The sequence below is a fragment of the Myotis nattereri genome (genome assembly GCF_964212035.1).
Source record: "Myotis nattereri genome assembly, chromosome: X".
NCBI classification, from domain to species: domain Eukaryota; kingdom Metazoa; phylum Chordata; class Mammalia; order Chiroptera; family Vespertilionidae; genus Myotis; species Myotis nattereri.
Genome location: NC_138078.1, coordinates 42,539,509 through 42,556,868, shown reverse-complemented (window position 1 = coordinate 42,556,868; position 17,360 = coordinate 42,539,509). Strand labels below are relative to the sequence as shown.

At 39.9% G+C, this 17,360-nt stretch overlaps 1 protein-coding gene across 1 annotated transcript in view; it reads right to left on the bottom strand.

The window, feature by feature from the left end:
* ZC3H12B (zinc finger CCCH-type containing 12B) overlaps positions 1-17,360 on the bottom strand; it is a gene marked incomplete at its 3' end in the record, with an annotated part of 438,369 nt that overhangs the window by 20,611 nt on the left and 400,398 nt on the right. Inside the window, exons 6-7 of the mRNA XM_081080808.1 lie at positions 11,363-11,483; positions 1,371-2,134 (exon numbers count right to left, since the gene is read on the bottom strand). Coding sequence (XP_080936934.1) covers positions 1,371-1,981 — 611 coding nt within the window. The 5' untranslated portion in view covers positions 1,982-2,134; positions 11,363-11,483. The remainder of the gene's footprint in view (positions 1-1,370; positions 2,135-11,362; positions 11,484-17,360) is intronic.

Genomic DNA, 17,360 nt, shown 5'->3' with positions numbered 1-17,360 from the left:
GTACTATGCAATGTGATGTGGGGAAAACAAGGGAGGCATAAAACAATAGTGGGCATAGAAATCAGCATAATTTACATGGAGATTGTTAAAGAGACTTATGTAAATGTGGGAGAGATAAAATCAAATGGGAAGAAAAGGTCATATCACAGAATAAAAAATTTATTCTGATTGTGTACAGTCTAAGTATCCCACTGAGCTCATCAAGCAATGGTGGACTCAATAGAAAGTTGGCTCCTGATCACTGGGAATGTTTAATCCAAACTTGGATGACAACTCATTTGAGAAACAGAAGAAGGAATTTCTAAGGCTCTCTGACATAAAATAAAAAATTATACCAGGGAGTATAGAATGAAGCATGAAGGAATTCTTGTTTGTGTATTACTTTCCTACTGCTGATGTAATATTTAGTGGCTTAAAATCACACCAATTTATTCTCTTATATTTCAGGAAGTCAGAAGTTTAAAATTAGAGTGTTGGCAAGGCTGTGTTCTTTCTGCAGATTTCAGGGGAGAATTCATTTCTTAGCCTTTTCAGCTTCTGAAAGTTGCCCACATTTCTTGGCTTATGGCCCCTTTTTTACATAACTTTATACTATTCTTTCTGTCATTACATTTCCTACCATTTATTCTATTCCTGCTGTCTCCCTCACTCTTATAAGGACCCTTGTGATTATACTGATGCCACCTTGATAATCCAGGATAATATCCCACACCTCAAGATCCTTAACTCAACCATATCTGCAAAGCCCCTTTTACCATGTAAAATAACAGATTCACCGATTCCAGGGATTAGGATGCAGACATCTTTAGGGAGATATTATTCAGCCTACCATAAGTACAACAACTCAGAGACTATCATTGGGGCCAGAAAAGTCAGAACATTGTTTGAGGAGGTGGTACAACATGTAGGGTATGAAGATAAGGAGGAGGTCATCCTAGGTTGGGAAGAAAAGATCATATCACAAAATCAGGCAAAGGGATCCAAATTTGGTAGAATGGCAATCAGGAGTTACTGTAAGTTCCCAAGTATGCACTCAAGTCACATTATAAAAGCAACATTTTCAGGATGATTGGTCCAGCCAAGTACAAGTGGCAGAGGGGACTCCAAGAAAAACAAAGGCTAAATGGTTATGTCTTCTCTGAAGCATCACTGGTGTCTAAGCTGCTTTCAGCATACCTGAAAAAAAATTGGCAACTATTTCAAAAGAGAAAGAAAAGGACAGGGCAGAAACATTTTAGCCTCTGTCCACTTAGAGGAGCACAAGCTACAGACAATAACCAAGGGCCTCTCATAGTCTTTGGCAAAGGAAGACAATTTCTATGAGCTCAGGGCACTTTTAAAGAAAGATAGAGAAAATATACCAGTCTTACCTCATTGCCACATTACTTCCATCAATGACAACTGGCCTCAAATTGTCACTGCTGTCTATTTCATCTTCAAGAGACAGTTCAGGGCTTGCAATCTCTCTGGAGCTGGGCCCCCGGGGCACTAACAGACTCAAGTTGACCTGCCCTTCTGAATCACCTTTGTTCCCAAGTCTGACAAGCTCTGCCAATACATCATTAATAAGTGATTCTGGGCCCAGCTTGTTCAGCACTGATTGAATCTGTTCCTCTGCATAGCCCAGCTTTAGAGCAAAATCCACCTTGGCTTGGTACTCTTTTTCCAAGTCAACCTTCCCATCCTGTAGAATGCTGCTCTGGGAGAAGCTTGGACGATCTAGGCAGGGTGATCTACAAAGCTGGCGGTGTGGCTTGAAGGGAATCTCCTTTTTCTTCAACTGAACAACTCCAGGTTGACAGCTATTGTCACTGCTGTTGCTGCTCTTAAGGCTCATCTGTTCAGGGTCACTCTCAGAGCTCATACACTCTTCAGAATCAGCATTGCCCTGTTCTGTGCTGTCTTGGTTAGGTTGCTGCTTCTCTTCTTTGGAGGCACTCTTCTTCATTTTTGGTGTTTCCACTGCAGCTGTGGCCGTCATCCCGTTTAGTGGGTCTGAGATCTAGTCAACTCTTTTTCTTTTTAGCCTGCTTGGAATCCACATAGAGTGGCATTTCTTTGTGGTACAGTGTGGTAGTAGTGGTGGTGCAAAAGTTTGTCTGTTTGGTTTGGTATGTTCAGATGTTACCAATCCCTGCAAATGAACACACATATCACAATCATATTTAGTAAAATTCTGGAAAAGCATTTTAGAATATAGTGATTTCTTCTTAAGAACAGCTTATCACAACTTAGAGAAACAGAAACACGGTGCTTCCACAGGGTGCAAATATATATATATATCGTTCAAAGGACTCTCTCTCTCTTCCTTTATGCCAAGTAAGTTGTCTAGATCCCACACCAGCTCCTTCTTTAAAAAAATAAAACACAACTTTTTTTTTGTTAATCCTCACCCAAGGCCATTTTTCCATTGATTTTTAGAGAGTGGAAGGGAGGGGGAGAAACACAGAGAGAGAAACATTGATGTGAGAGATACACATTGATTGGTTGCCTCCCGCACATGCCCTGATGGCCGATTGCAACTTAGGTACGTGCCCTTGACTGGAATCAAACCCATGACTCTTCAGTTCATGGGCTGATGCTCTAACCACTGAGAAAACTAGCCAGGGCCACCAGATCCTTCTTGCTATAGTTGAGCTCCACTCTTGAAGAGTACAACTTTTCCAGCACTACTCTATGCAAAATATCAGGGACCTCATCTACTAGGGAAATTAGAAAACCATTAAAATTGTTTTCAAGCCATTGAAACAGGCTAGAAGGGTAACAAATAGAGGGGTGTGCTCCAGATAAGGAAAGAGGCTTGTGCACAATCATGAATTATATCTACAGCCTCTTTTATTTGTTGTAATTGTTTTTATTATATTGCAAAAGAAAGAAAATTGACTCAACTTGCATGAAAAACTAGAACATTTAAAAATATATAAATTACAGAAGAGAATCAGGGACAATTTTATTTCTAAATTTCTCTCAACTACCTGGTAGGTTTGAGTTCTAACCTGGCCAGAGTCTTTCCTTCAATTTGAGCCTCACTTTTCTCTTATGTAAAGTGAGGCTATTGGTAGTTACCTCACAGGGTAAAGATTACATACAATGAGTAAGAAAAGTGTTTAGAAAAGTGAACAGAGCATAGTAGGTTCTCAAATTATGTAAAGGGTGCAATAAACACCACTAGGGGTTCAGTTAAAAAAAGAAGATGACTAACCATAATGGAAGGCTATAGACCTGTGAGCACTGACAAGCTCTTCAGATAGCAGTTGTGCTCACTAATCTAAAACTAGACTATCTATATAATCAGCGTACTAGGGTAATCCAGTTACACTTCAATCTTATTTATACAAACAAGAAGAAAAGTTACCAATAGTTCTAAGAATAGTATGGACAACTACATGCTTATTTAGAAGAGTCACACTTGAAAACATCATGCACACGGAATTGACATCTGATAACTGACATTCAGACAGCATATAATAACTCCTCTAATGATTATACTAGTACTTATGACTTCAATATTTTCATTTTATGAATTAGCCAACACAGATACCCATTTCACTTAGATTATTCCCTTTATAAGTTCCACATTAACTATCTGACTTACATTTTTATTCTCTTTAAAATAATTTCTAGGACATTGAGATTTCTGTCCCTGCATTTTCTTGCTTGTTATTTTATTTTATTTTTTTAATCTTTATTGTTCAGATTATTACAGTTGTTCCTTTTTTCCCCCCATAGCTCCCCTCAACCCGGTTCCCACCCCACCCTCTTCCCTTACCCTCCCCCCCCCACGGTCCTCATCCATAGGTGTACGATTTTTGTCCAGTCTCGTCCCGCACCCCCCACACTCCTTCCCCCCCAAGAGTAGTCAGTCCATTCCCTTTCTATGCCCCTGATTCTATTATATTCACCAGTTTATTCTGTTCATCAGATTATTTATTTACTTGATTTTTAGATTCACTTGTTGATAGATGTGTATTTGTTGTTCATAATTTGTATCTTTACCTTTTTCTTCTTCTTCCTCTTCTTAAAGGATACCTTTCAGCATTTCATATAATATTGGTTTGGTGGTGATGAACTCCTTTGGCTATTTCTTATCTGTGAAACTCTTTATCTGACCTTCAATTCTGAATGATAGCTTTGCTGGATAAAGTAATCTTGGTTGTAGGTTCTTGGTATTCATCACTTTGAATATTTCTTACCACTCCCTTCTGGCCTGCATAGTTTCTGTTGAGAAATCAGCTGAAAGTCGTATGGGTACTCCCTTGTTGGTAACTGACTGTTTTTCTCTTGCTGCTTTTAAGATTCTCTCTTTGTCTTTTGCTCTTGGCATTTTAATTATGATGTGTCTTGGTGTGGTCCTCTTTGGATTCCTTTTGTTTGAGGTTCTCTGTGCTTCTTGGACTTGTAAGTCTTTCTTTCACCAGGTAGGGGAAGTTTTCTGTCATTATTTCTTCAAATAGGTTTTCAATATCTTGCTCTCTCTCTTCTTCTGGCACCCCTATAATTTGGATGTTGGTACGCTTGAAGTAGTCCCAGAGGCTCCTTACACTATCTTCATATTTTTGGATTCTTTTTTCTTTTTGTTTTTCCAGTTGGGTGTTTTTTGCTTTTTCATGTTTCAAATCTTTGACTTGATTCTTGTGATCCTCTAGTCTGCTGTTGGAACTCTGTATAATATTATTTATTTCAGTCAGTGTATACTTAATTTCTACTTGGTCCTTTTTCATAACCTCGAGGGTCTCACTAGATTTCTGGAGGGTCTCACTAAATTTATTGGTGGTTTCTAGAAAATTCTTGAAAAACCTTGGAAATGTGGTTTTGAACTCTATATCCAGTAGTTTGCTTTCCTCCATTTCTGTCATTTGTGACCTGTTTCTTTGTCTCCACATTTTTTATGCTTCCCTGTGTTGATAGAGTGGCTTTCTGTGCTAGGTGTCCTATAGGGCCCAGTGGCTCAGCCTCCCCAATTACCTCAGGTGGACACTCTTGGTGCATCACTTTGTGGGCCTTGTGCACAGTCTTGTTGTAGTTAAACCTTGATTGTTGTAGGTATCACTGGGAGGAATTGATCTCTAGGCCAATAGGCTGTGAGAATCAGCTGTGTCTGCAGTGGGAGAACTTCTGTCCTGGAGACACCCTTCTGGGGCAAGACTTGCTTCAGTGGGGCTTTGGTGCTCACTGAGTCTGCCCCCTGAGTGTGTACCTTATGAATCTGAGGAGTTGTAATCTGGATGGTCCCACTTTGACCACTGGGTACACTGGCTCTTGTATCTCTAAGGAGGTGCTAATTTAGCCTCTGCCTGAGGCTACCCAGCAGGAGCCCAGCTGTGAAGCAATGAAAGTTGCTGTGGGGCCTTGGGCCTTCTTTTGGATGTTCTGGGTTTCTCTGACCCAGCTGCAGTTTGTTAGGTAATTTTCAGATTGCAAAGGGCCAGGCCTTTCACATGCAAAAGCCTCTGTGCACAGCTTGGATGGGGCATGGTCTCAGGGGATCAACCAGGTGGAGCAAGCAGCTATGGCTGCTCCTCAGTCCTACCCTAGCCCTGCTTCTCAGTTTCCCCGTAATCGCTGCAAGTACCTCTGAGAGAAAGCTGACCTCGAGTTCTGACCGATGCCAGACAGTCCAGTTTCTCCTGTATGAGTCTGGGTCCCCAGAGAATCACCCAGAACTGGAGTTCAGAGCAGTCAGGAGCTTGAGACTCCCTCCCGATTGGAAAAGACAACTGTGTCCTCAGCTGCTAGCCCTTTCTGCGTGCACCTCCATACCTCTGCACTTTACTTCCACACTGCACCTCCTCTGAGTCTCAGTGTGCTTTCCTCTTTCCTTCTAGTTGTAGAATTTCCACTCAGCAAGCCTTCCTGTGGTTCTGGATGATGTCTGTTTTGTCTTTTAGTTGTCTTTTTGAAGTGGTTGTGCGAGGCAGCAATTTCAGGTGTTTACCTCCACCGTCATATTGGTTTCTCTTCCTTCTGTCCCTGCATTTATTCAAAGCTCCAAAGTCACTTAAAACAAGTGTTTAGGTCCCGGCCAGTGTTGCTCATTGGTTAGAACATTCGCCTGTACGCCAAAGGATCGTGGGTTCTATTCCCAGTCAAGGGCACATATCTGTGATGCAAGTTTGTTCCCCAGCCCCGGTAGGGGCAAGTGCGGAAGGCAACCAATTGATGTTTCTCTCTAGAAACAATCTCTCTCTCTCCTTCTCTCCCTTCCACTCTCTCTAAAATAATCAATGGGACAAAAACTAACACCATTTCCCCTAAGAACAGGAACAAGACAGGGATGCCCCCTCTCACCACTCCTGTTCAACATAGTACTGGAAGTGTTAGCCATTGCAATTAGGCAAGAAGAAGAAATAAAAGGCATCCAAATTGGAAAAGAAGAAGTAAAAGTGTCCTTATTTGCAGACGACATGATATTATACATACAAAACCCTAGAGACTCCATCAAAAAGCTACTAGACTTAACACATGAATTTGGCAATGTAGCAGGATACAAAATTAACCCCAAGAAATCTGAGACATTTCTATACACCAATAATGAACTTTCAGAAAGAGAGATTATAAAAACAATCCCGTTTACCATCGCACCAAAAAAATTAAGCTACCTAGGAATAAACTTAACTAAAGAGGTAAAAGACCTCTACTCAGAAAACTACAGGAAGTTGAAAAAGATATAGAGGAAGACATAAACAGATGGAAGAACATACCATGTTCATGGATTGGTAGAATCAACATCATTAAAATGTCCATACTACCCAAAGCAATCTATAAATTCAACGCACTTCCCATTAAAATACCAACGGCATACTTCAGAGATCTAGAACGAACTCTCCAAAAATTCATCTGGAATAAAAAAAGACCCCGAATAGCTGCAGCAATCCTGAAAAAGAACAAAGTAGGTGGGATCTCAATACCAGATATCAAGATGTATTACAAAGCCACTGTTCTCAAAACTGCCTGGTACTGGCACAAGAATAAGCATATAGATCAATGGAATAGAATAGAGAGCCCAGAAATCGGCCCGAACCAATATGGTCAATTAATATTTGACAAAGGAGGCAAGAACATACAATGGAGCCAAGATAGTCTCTTCAATAAATGGTGTTGGGAAAATTGGACAGATATATGCAAGAAAATGAAACTAGACCACCAACTTACACCATACACAAAAATAAACTCAAAATGGATAAAGGACTTAAATGTACGGTGGGAAACCATAAAAATTCTAGAAGAATCCAAAGGCAACAAAATCTCAGACATATGCCGAAGCAATTTCTTCACTGATACAGCTCTTAGGGCACTTGAAACTAAAGAGAAAATGAACAAATGGGACTACATCAAAATAAAAAGCTTCTGCACAGCCAAAGAAACCATCAACAAAACAACAAGAAAACCCACTGTGTGGGAAAACATATTTGCCAATGTCATATCTGATAAGGGCCTAATCTCCAAAATTCATAGGGAACTCATGCAACTTAACAAAAGGAAGATAAACAATCCAATCAAAAATGGGCAAAGGACCTAAATAGACACCTTTCAAAAGAGGACATTCAGAAAGCCAAGAGATATATGAAAACATGCTCAAAGTCACTAATCATCCGAGAGATGCAAATCAAAACAACAATGAGGTACCATCTCACACCTGTCAGAATGGCTATCATCAACAAATCAACAAACAACAAGTGCTGGAGAGGATGTGGAGAAAAAGGAACCCTTCTGCACTGCTGGTGGGAATGCAGACTGGTGCAGCCACTGTGGAGAACAGTATGGAGCTACCTCAGAAGACTAAAAATGGAACTCCCATTTGACCCTGTGATCCCACTCCTAGGAATATATCCCAAGAAACCAGAAACGCCAATTAGAAAGGATATTTGCACCCCTATGTTCATAGCAGCACAATTCACCATAGCTAAGATTTGGAAACAGCCTAAGTGCCCATCAGCAGATGAGTGGATTAGAAAACTGTGGTACATATACACAATGGAATACTATGCTGCGGTAAAAAAAAAGGAACTCTTGCCTTTTGCAACAGCATGGATGGAACTGGAGAGCATTATGCTAAGTGAAATAAGCCAGTCAGAGAAAGATAAATACCACATGATCTCACTCATTTGTGGATTATAGAGAACAACATAGACTGATGAAAAAGGACAGACCCAAAGACTGAGAAAAAGCGATCAGGCTATCAATCCCCAGAAGGAAAGTAGGGGAGGGCGGGGGTAAGGGGAAGAGATCAACAGAAGGACTTGTATACATGTATATAAGCCAAACCAATGGACATGGACAACGGGGGGATGGGAGCATGAGTTTGTGCGTGGTGGGGAGGTTGGGGGTTAAAGGGGGTGATGAGGACACATTTGTAATACCTTAACTAATAATAAAAAAAAATAAAAAATAAAAATAAAAAAGAAATTAAAAAAAAAAGAAAGAAAACCCACTGTGTGGGAAAACATATTTGCCAATGTCATATCTGATAAGGGCCTAATCTCCAAAATTCATAGGGAACTCATGCAACTTAACAAAAGGAAGATAAACAATCCAATCAAAAATGGGCAAAGGACCTAAATAGACACCTTTCAAAAGAGGACATTCAGAAAGCCAAGAGACATATGAAAACATGCTCAAAGTCACTAATCATCCGAGAGATGCAAATCAAAACAACAATGAGGTACCATCTCACACCTGTCAGACTGGTTATCAACAAACGACAAGTGCTGGAGAGGATGTGGAGAAAAAGGAACACTCGTGCACTGCTGGAGGGAATGCAGACTGGTGCAGCCACTATGGAAGACAGTATGGAGTTTCCTCAAAAACTACATATGGAACTCCCATTTGACCCTGTGATCCCTCTTCTAGGAATATATCACAAGAAACCAGAAACACCAATCAGAAAGGATATATGCACCCCTATGTTCATAGCAGCACAATTCACCATAGCTAAGATCTGGAAACAGCCTAAGTGCCCATCAGTAGATGAATGGATTAGAAAACGGTGGTACATCTACACGATGGAATACTATGCTGCTCTAAAAAGGAAGGAACTCTTACCATTTGCAACGGCATGGATGGAACTGGAGAGCATTATGCTAAGTGAAATAAGCCAGTCAATGAAGGAAAAATACCACATGATCTCACTCATTCATGGATAATAGAGACCATTATAAACTTTTGAACAATAATAGATACAGAGGCAGAGCTGCCTCAAACAGATTGTCAAACTGCAGCGGGAAGGCCGGGGAGGGTTGGGGGGCAGGAGGTAGGGGGGTAAGAGATCAACCAAAGGACTTGTATGCATGCATATAAGCATAACCAATGGACATAAGACACTGGTTGATAGGGGAGGCTAGGGGACTGTCTAGGGCGGTGGGGGGGGGGAAATGGACACATATGTAATACCCTTTGTATTACTTTAAGCAATAAAAAAACAATCAATAAATAAAAATATCCTTGGGTGAGAAAAAACAACAACAACAACAAACAAACAACTGTTTATAAGACTAAATATATATTTTCTTGACAAATGAGAGGTACCTGTAAAAGACATGTTTGAATTCTCTTAGCTAATGGAGCATAGAATGTTTTTCTCCTTCTCTACTACCTGTCCAAATTCACATTGGTGTGAAGACATTTACCATGTTCACATAGACATACAATAGCAAATTTAAACTCAGGAAAATCCCACAACATAGTAAATCCTCATTGAAATTACTAGTTATTATTATGAAATTTTCCTACTCAGTATCCTAAAGAAGAAAAATAAATGACTTAGCAGACATAAACATGGATTTACTATTCAAAGTCTTTAGCAATATAATTTTAAAGTTATTTTTGTCTGTCCTAGAACCTTTGTAGGTGTGTAGGTGTCATGTATATTTTGTTCTTGTTTTGTTTCACAATGCAAACCTCTTGAGGTAAAGATTGCAGGAATATCTTTTTTATGCAAAAGAACAACATATATGCATACCCAATGGATAAAAAAAGTAGTTTTGTGAAGGTCAAGGGAGAGTGAGGCAGGGATGAGTCAAGGTTGGAAAAGGGGGAAAGGGGGACACATGCAATAATGTCAACATTAAAAATATTTTTAAAGTCACTTTATTTTATTATTTTTTTAAATTCCTACCAAAGGATTTTTTCCTTTGATTTTTAGAGAGAGTGGATTTTTTTTGGAGGGGGGGCGGGGGGAGAAAGAGAGAAACATTGATGTGAGAGAGACACATCAATTGGTTGCCTCCCACATGCAGGATCAAACTTGCAACCCAAATACGTACCCTTGACTGGGAATTGAACCTGCAACCCTGATGTGCTCAGGCCATTGCTAACCACTGAGATTTCTAGCCAGGGCAACATTTTAAAAAATTAATTAAAAAATTCCCTTTGGCATTTCTTGTAGTGCCCGGCTTTTGCTTCTCTGGGGAAATCTTGTTCTCACCTTCAGTTCTGAATGGTGGCCTTTCTGGTTGGAGTATTTTTGGTTGTAGGTTTTTGTCTTTCATCATGTTGGATATATTGTGCTACTCCAAAAAACAAACACCACCAACAACAAAAAACAAATGAAACAAGAACAGCCATGACTGCCAGACACTATGACAAGTTCTGGATATAGGAAAAAGAAATGAAAACTGATCATGTCCTCAAAGAACTTAAAAAGTAATTAAAAAAATGGCTAGAAGGGGCCCTAGAAAGTTCTGAAACACAATTATGTTCAACTATAGTCCAAACTGTGACACTTTTAGGAATGAAAGGAGGAGTATTAATTATTATGTCAGAACACTAGTCAAACCTGAGGTCTGGTCACTCCTTCAAGTTACTTGAAAATTTCCATTGAAATACAGAACAGGAAATGTTCAATTATGTCAGTGGGGTTGTAGATTGGAGTAGTGGGGTATAGAATGGGATAAGAATGTTATCCCTGCACCATAGCAGCACAACACAGCACTTGTCTGAGACTTGAGAAAAAGCCTTCCAGGAAGATGCACTCTGAAGGTTGCAGCTCTGTGCAGCACTCCAATACCTCTGTGAGACTAAGCTTAGTATGTCAAGGAGTGGTGGTTGAACATATTAGGAAAAAAATTCAGGAATGATATAATATTGAAGTTATTTTTTGACTTATTAATTATCAGAAAACATGTCAGGGGCTGAAGATATAAAAACAGACAGTCCTGGATTTCAAAGTGCTTATAGTGGTGGTGGTAAGGAGTGAAGCCAGAAAATAATAAAATAATTGCATAATTAACAATTACAAACTGTTAAAAGTGATTAAGAGGCAGAGAAAGACAAATACTGCATTTCACTTGTATGTGAAATCTAAAGAACAAAACAAAACAAAACAAAACAAAAACAGACTCAGAGAGCCTGGCGGTGGGGGCACCTTCGGAGGCAGAGCAGCAGCCGCGAGCGCGCTGACAGTGAGTGGAGGGCGTGGACGGATGAAGAGCGGGCATTCGGATGGCCGGGTCACAGCAGTTTCCACGATGAGCTGGGGCACGGAGCTGAGGGAACAGCAACATCCTGATCACCACATCCTCTGTCTGAGGAACAGCAGCTGTGTGTGAAGCCTCCCCCCACCAGCCAGAGGAGCCACCACAACTGTGAACATCACCCACCAGAGGAGCTGCTACCAACTGAGGAGCAGCTGCTACCACAACTGCCTGAGGAGCAACCACAGCCCGAGGAGCCACTGCCACCCAAGGAGCAGCCACTGAATGACTCAACATCTAGATATGGCAGTGCGACCAAACATGGGTAGACAAAGAAACCCCCAAAGGAAAAAAAAGGAGAACTCACCAGAAAAGCAGCTAAGTGATACAGAGGCATGCAACATGACAGAAAAAGAATTCAGATTAAGGGTCCTAGAGTGCATAAACCAGATGGAGGAAAATATCAACAACTTATGCAAGAAGCAAGAAGAAACAGAAGAAAAAATCAATAAATTATGTAAGGATCAAGAAGAAATGAAGAGTGATATAGCTGCAATAAAAAACACCATTGAAAGTTTCAACAGTAGACTACGAGAAACTGAGGACCAAATTAGCGAATTAGAAGAAAGGGAAACAAAACACATGGAAATTGAACAGCAGTGGGAGAAAAAAATTAAAAGACAGGAGGAGAGCCTAAGGGAGCTATGGGACAACATGAAACAAAACAACATATGAATAATAGGGGTGCCAAAACAACAGAAAGAGGAACAAGGGTTAGAGAACCTATTTGAAGAAAAATATCAGAAAACTACCCAGAGGTGGGGAAGAAAAAAATCACACAAGCACAGAGAGGCGCAAAAAAAGTGAACCCGAAGAGACCCACACCAAGACACATCATAATTACAATGGCAAATGTGCAGGACAAAGAGAGAATCTTAAAGGCTGCAATAGAGAGACAGAAAGTTACATTCAAGGGATCCCCCATAAGATTATGAAAAGATTTCTCAACAGAAACACATCAGGCCAGAAAAGAATGGACAGAAATTTACAAAGTGATGCAAAGCAAAGGACTGAATCCAAGAATACTCTACCCAGCAAGGCTATCATTCAAAATTGAAGGGGAAATAAGCTTCACAGACAAAAAAAGGCTAAGGGAGTTTATCACCACCAAGCCAGCAATGCAAGGAATGCTAAAGGGACTGGTGTAAAAAGAAGAAATAAAAAGCTCAGAAAGAAAACAGCCACACAAAAAAAGAAATGGCTACAAACAAGTACCTTTCAATAATAACTTTAAACGTAAATGGACTAAATGCTCCAACCAAAACACATAGAGTTGCTAAATGGATAAAAAAAACATGACCCATACATTTGCTGTCTACAAGAGACCTACCTCAGAAGAAGGGATTCACACAGACTGAAAGTGAAGGGATGGAAAAATATCTTTCAGGCAAATGGAAATGAAAAGAAAGCTGGGGTAGCAATACTTATATCGGACAAAATAGACCTCAAAGTGAAGGCCATAACAAGAGATAAGGAAGGCCACTTCATAATACTAACGGGATCAATACAACAAGAGGATATAACCCTGATAAACATATATGCACCCAATGCAGGAGCACCCAAATTCATAAAAAAACTCCTGGAAGATATCAAAGGAGAGATCTACAACAATACAATCATAGTAGGGGACTTTAATACACCACTGACATCACTGGATAAATCCACTAGACGAAAAATCAGCAAGGAAAAAGAAATCCTAAAGGACTCACTAGATCAGATGGACTTCATTGACATCTTCAGAGCACTTCACCCCAAAGCCATGGAATATACATTCTTCTCAAGGGCTCATGGGACATATTCAAAAATAGACCACATATTGGGTCACAAACAAATTCTCCCCAAATTCAAGAAGATTGAAATCATACCAAGCATCTTCCTAGACCACAAGGCCATAATATTGGAAATAAACTAAAATAAAACAACTCAAAATACTCAAACACTTGGAAGCTGAATAGCATGTTATTAAATATTGATTGTGTTACAAATGATATCAAAGAAGAAATTAAAAACATCCTGGAAACTAATGACAATGAAAACACAACAATCCAAAACCTATGGGACACAATGAAAGCAATCCTGAGAGGGAAGTTTATAGCTCTACAGGCCTATCTCACAAAACAAGAAAAAATGATAGTAAATCATCTAACTCTACAACTCAAAGAATTAGAAAGAGAACAACAAGAAAAGCCCAGAGTGAGCAGAAGGAAGGCGATAATAAAGATTAGAGCAGAAATAAATGACAGAGACCAAAAAAAAAAAATACATAAAATCAATGAAACCAAGAGCTGGTTCTTTGAAAGGATAAACAAGATTGATGAACCTCTAGCCAGGCTCACCAAGAAGCAAAGAGAGAGGACCCAAATAAACAAAATCAAAAATGAAAGAGGCGAAATAACAACAGACCCCACAGAAATACAAATGATTGTTAAACAATACTATGGACAACTCTACTCCAACAAATTAGACAACCTGGAGGAAATGGACATATTCCTAGAAAAACACAACATTCCAAAACTCAATCAGGAAGAATCTAAAAATCTCAACAGGCCAATAACTATGGAAGAAATTGAAGCAGTCATCAAAAAGCTTCCAGCAAACAAAAGCCCAGGACCAGACGGCTTCACATGGGAGTTTTACCAAACATTCAAGGAAGAACTAAAACCGATTCTGCTCAGGCTACTACAAAAGATCCAAGAGGAAGGAACACATCCAAGAGGAAGGAACACTTCCAAGCTCATTCTATGAAACCAGCATCACCCTAATACCAAAACCAGGTAAAGACAACACAATGAAAGAGAATTACAGGCCAATATCCCTCATGAACATAGATGCTAATATCCTCAACAAAATCTGAGCAAATCGGATCCAGCAGTACATCAGAGAGATCATAAACCATGACCAAGTAGGATTCATCCCAGGGATGCAAGGAAGATACAATATCCAAAAATCAGTAAACGTGATACATCACATAAACAAATTGAAAGAAAAAACCACATAGTCATATCAATTCATGCAGAAAAAGCATTTGAAAAAATTCAACACCCATTTTTGATAAAAACTCTCAGCAAGGTGGGAATAGAAGGATCATACCTCAACATAATAAAAGCCATATATGACAAACCCACAGCCAACATCATACTCAATGGGCAAAAACTAACACCATTTCCCCTAAGACCAGGAACAAGACAGGGATGCCCACTCTCACCACTCCTGTTTGATATAGTACTGGAAGTATTAGCCATTGCAATTAGACAAGAAGAACAAATAAAAGGCATCCAAATTGGAAAAGAAGAAGTAAAAGTGTCCTTATTTGCAGATGACATGATATTATACATAAAAACCCCTAAAGACTCCATCAAAAATTTATTAGACTTAATAAATGAATTCGGCAATGTAGCAGTATACAAAATTAATGCCAAGGAATCTATGGCAATTCAATACACCAATAGTGAACTTTCAGAAAGAGAGAATAAAAAAACAATCCCATTTACCATCGCACCAAAAAAATTAAGCTACCTAGGAATAAACTTAACTAAGGAGGTAAAAGACCTCTATTCAGAAAACTACAGGATGTTGAAAAAAGAGATAGAGGAAGAAATAAACAGATGGAAGAACATACCATGTTCTTGGATTGGTAGAATCAACGTCATTAAAATGTCCATACTACCCAAAGCAATCTATAAATTCAACAGACTTCCCATTTAAATACCAACGGCATATTTCACAGGCCCAGAACGAATTCTTCAAAAATTCATCTGGAATAAAAAAAGTCCCCGAATAGATGCAGTGATCCTGAGAAAGAACAAAGTAGGTGGGATCTCAATACCAGATATCAAGCTGTATTACAAAGCCACTCTTCTCAAAGCTGCCTGGTATTGGTACAAGAACACACATATAGATCAATGGAATGGAATAGAGAGACCAGAAATCGGCCCGAACCAATATGGTCAATTAATATTTGACAAAGGAGGCAAGAACATACAATGGAGTCAAGATAGTCTCTTCAATAAATGGTTTTGGGAAAATTGGACAGATGCATGCAAGAAAATGAAACTAGACCACCAACTTACACCATACACAAAAATAAACTCAAAATGGATAAAGGACTTAAATGTACGGTGGGAAACCATAAAAATACTAGAAGAATCCAAAGGCAACAAAATCTCAGACATATGCCGTAGCAATTTCTTCACCGATACAGCTCCTAGGGCATTGGAAACTAAAGAGAAAATAAACAAAAGGGACTACATCAAAATAAAAAGCTTCTGCACAGCCATGGAAACCATCAACAAAACAACAAGAAAGCCCACTGCGATGGAAAACATATTTGCCAATGTTATATCTGATAAGGGCCTAATCTCCAAAATTTATAGGGAACTCATGCAACTTAACAAAAGGAAGATAAACAATCCAATCAAAAATGGGCAAAGGACCTAAATAGACATCTTTCAAAGAGGACATTCAGAAAGCCAAGAGACATATGAAAACATGCTCAAAGTCACTAATCATCCGAGAGATGCAAATCAAAACAACAATGAGGTACCATCTCACACCTGTCAGACTGGCTATCATCAACAAATCAACAAACGACAAGTGCTGGAGAGGATGTGGAGAAAAAGGAACACTTGTGCACTGCTGGTGGGAATGCAGACTGGTGCAGCCACTATGGAAGACAGTATGGAGTTTCCTCAAAAAACTAAAAATGGAACTCCCATTTGACCCTGTGATCCCTCTTCTAGGAATATATCCCAAGAAACCAGAAACACCAATCAGAAAGGATATATGCACCCCTATGTTCATAGCAGCACAATTCACCATAGCTAAGATCTGGAAACAGCCTAAGTGCCCATCAGTAGATGAATGGATTAGAAAACTGTGGTACATCTACATGATGGAATACTATGCTGCTGTAAAAAAGAAGGAACTGTTACCATTTGCAACGGCATGGATGGAACAGGAGAGCATTGTGCTTAAGTGAAATAAGCCAGTCAATGAGGAAAAAACACCACATGATCTCACTCATTCATGTATGATAAAGAGCATTATAAACTTATGAACAAAAATAGATACAAAGGCAGAGCTGCCTTGAACAGACTGTCAAACTACAGCGGGAAGGCCGGGGAGGGTTGAGGGGCGGGCGGGGGTGGGGAGGGAGGTAGGAGATCAACTGAAGGACTTGTATGTATGCATGTAAGCATAACCAATGGACATAAGACACTGGGGGGTAGGCGAGGCCGGGGATTGTTAAGGGCGGGGAAAAAAGGAGACATATATAATACTCTTTGTAATACTTTAAGCAATAAAACAATTAAAAAAACAAAAACAAAACAGACTCAGAGAAACTGATAACAAACTGAGAATTCCCAGAGGAGAGGAGGGTGGTGGATGAGTGAAAAAAGGTGAAGGGGAATATAGTCAATAATAGTGTGATAACTTTGCAAGGTGACAGATGTTTACTAGACTCAATGTGTTGATCACATCATAGGGTATATAAATGTCTAATCAATATGTTAGACATTTGAAATTAACGTACACCTGAAATTAATATAATACTATAGGCCTGATGCACAAAATTCATGCAAGGGTTGGCCCTCGCAGCCCTGGCTGCCCCAGCTCTTGCAGCCCAGACCGTTGCAGCCCCAGCTGCCTTGGTCCTCATGGCCCCTGCTGCCTCGTGGCCTGGCTGCCTCGTAGCCCCATCCACCGGTTGTTCTGGAAGGTCATTCTGCTGTCTGGTCTAATTAGCATATTAACTCTTTATTATATAATACTAGAAGCCCCGTGCACAAAAATTTGAACACTGGCGGGGGCCGGGGGGGGGGGGAGGTGCGGCTCAGCCCAACCTGTGCCCTCTCACAGTCAGGGACCCATCGGGAGATAACCACCTGC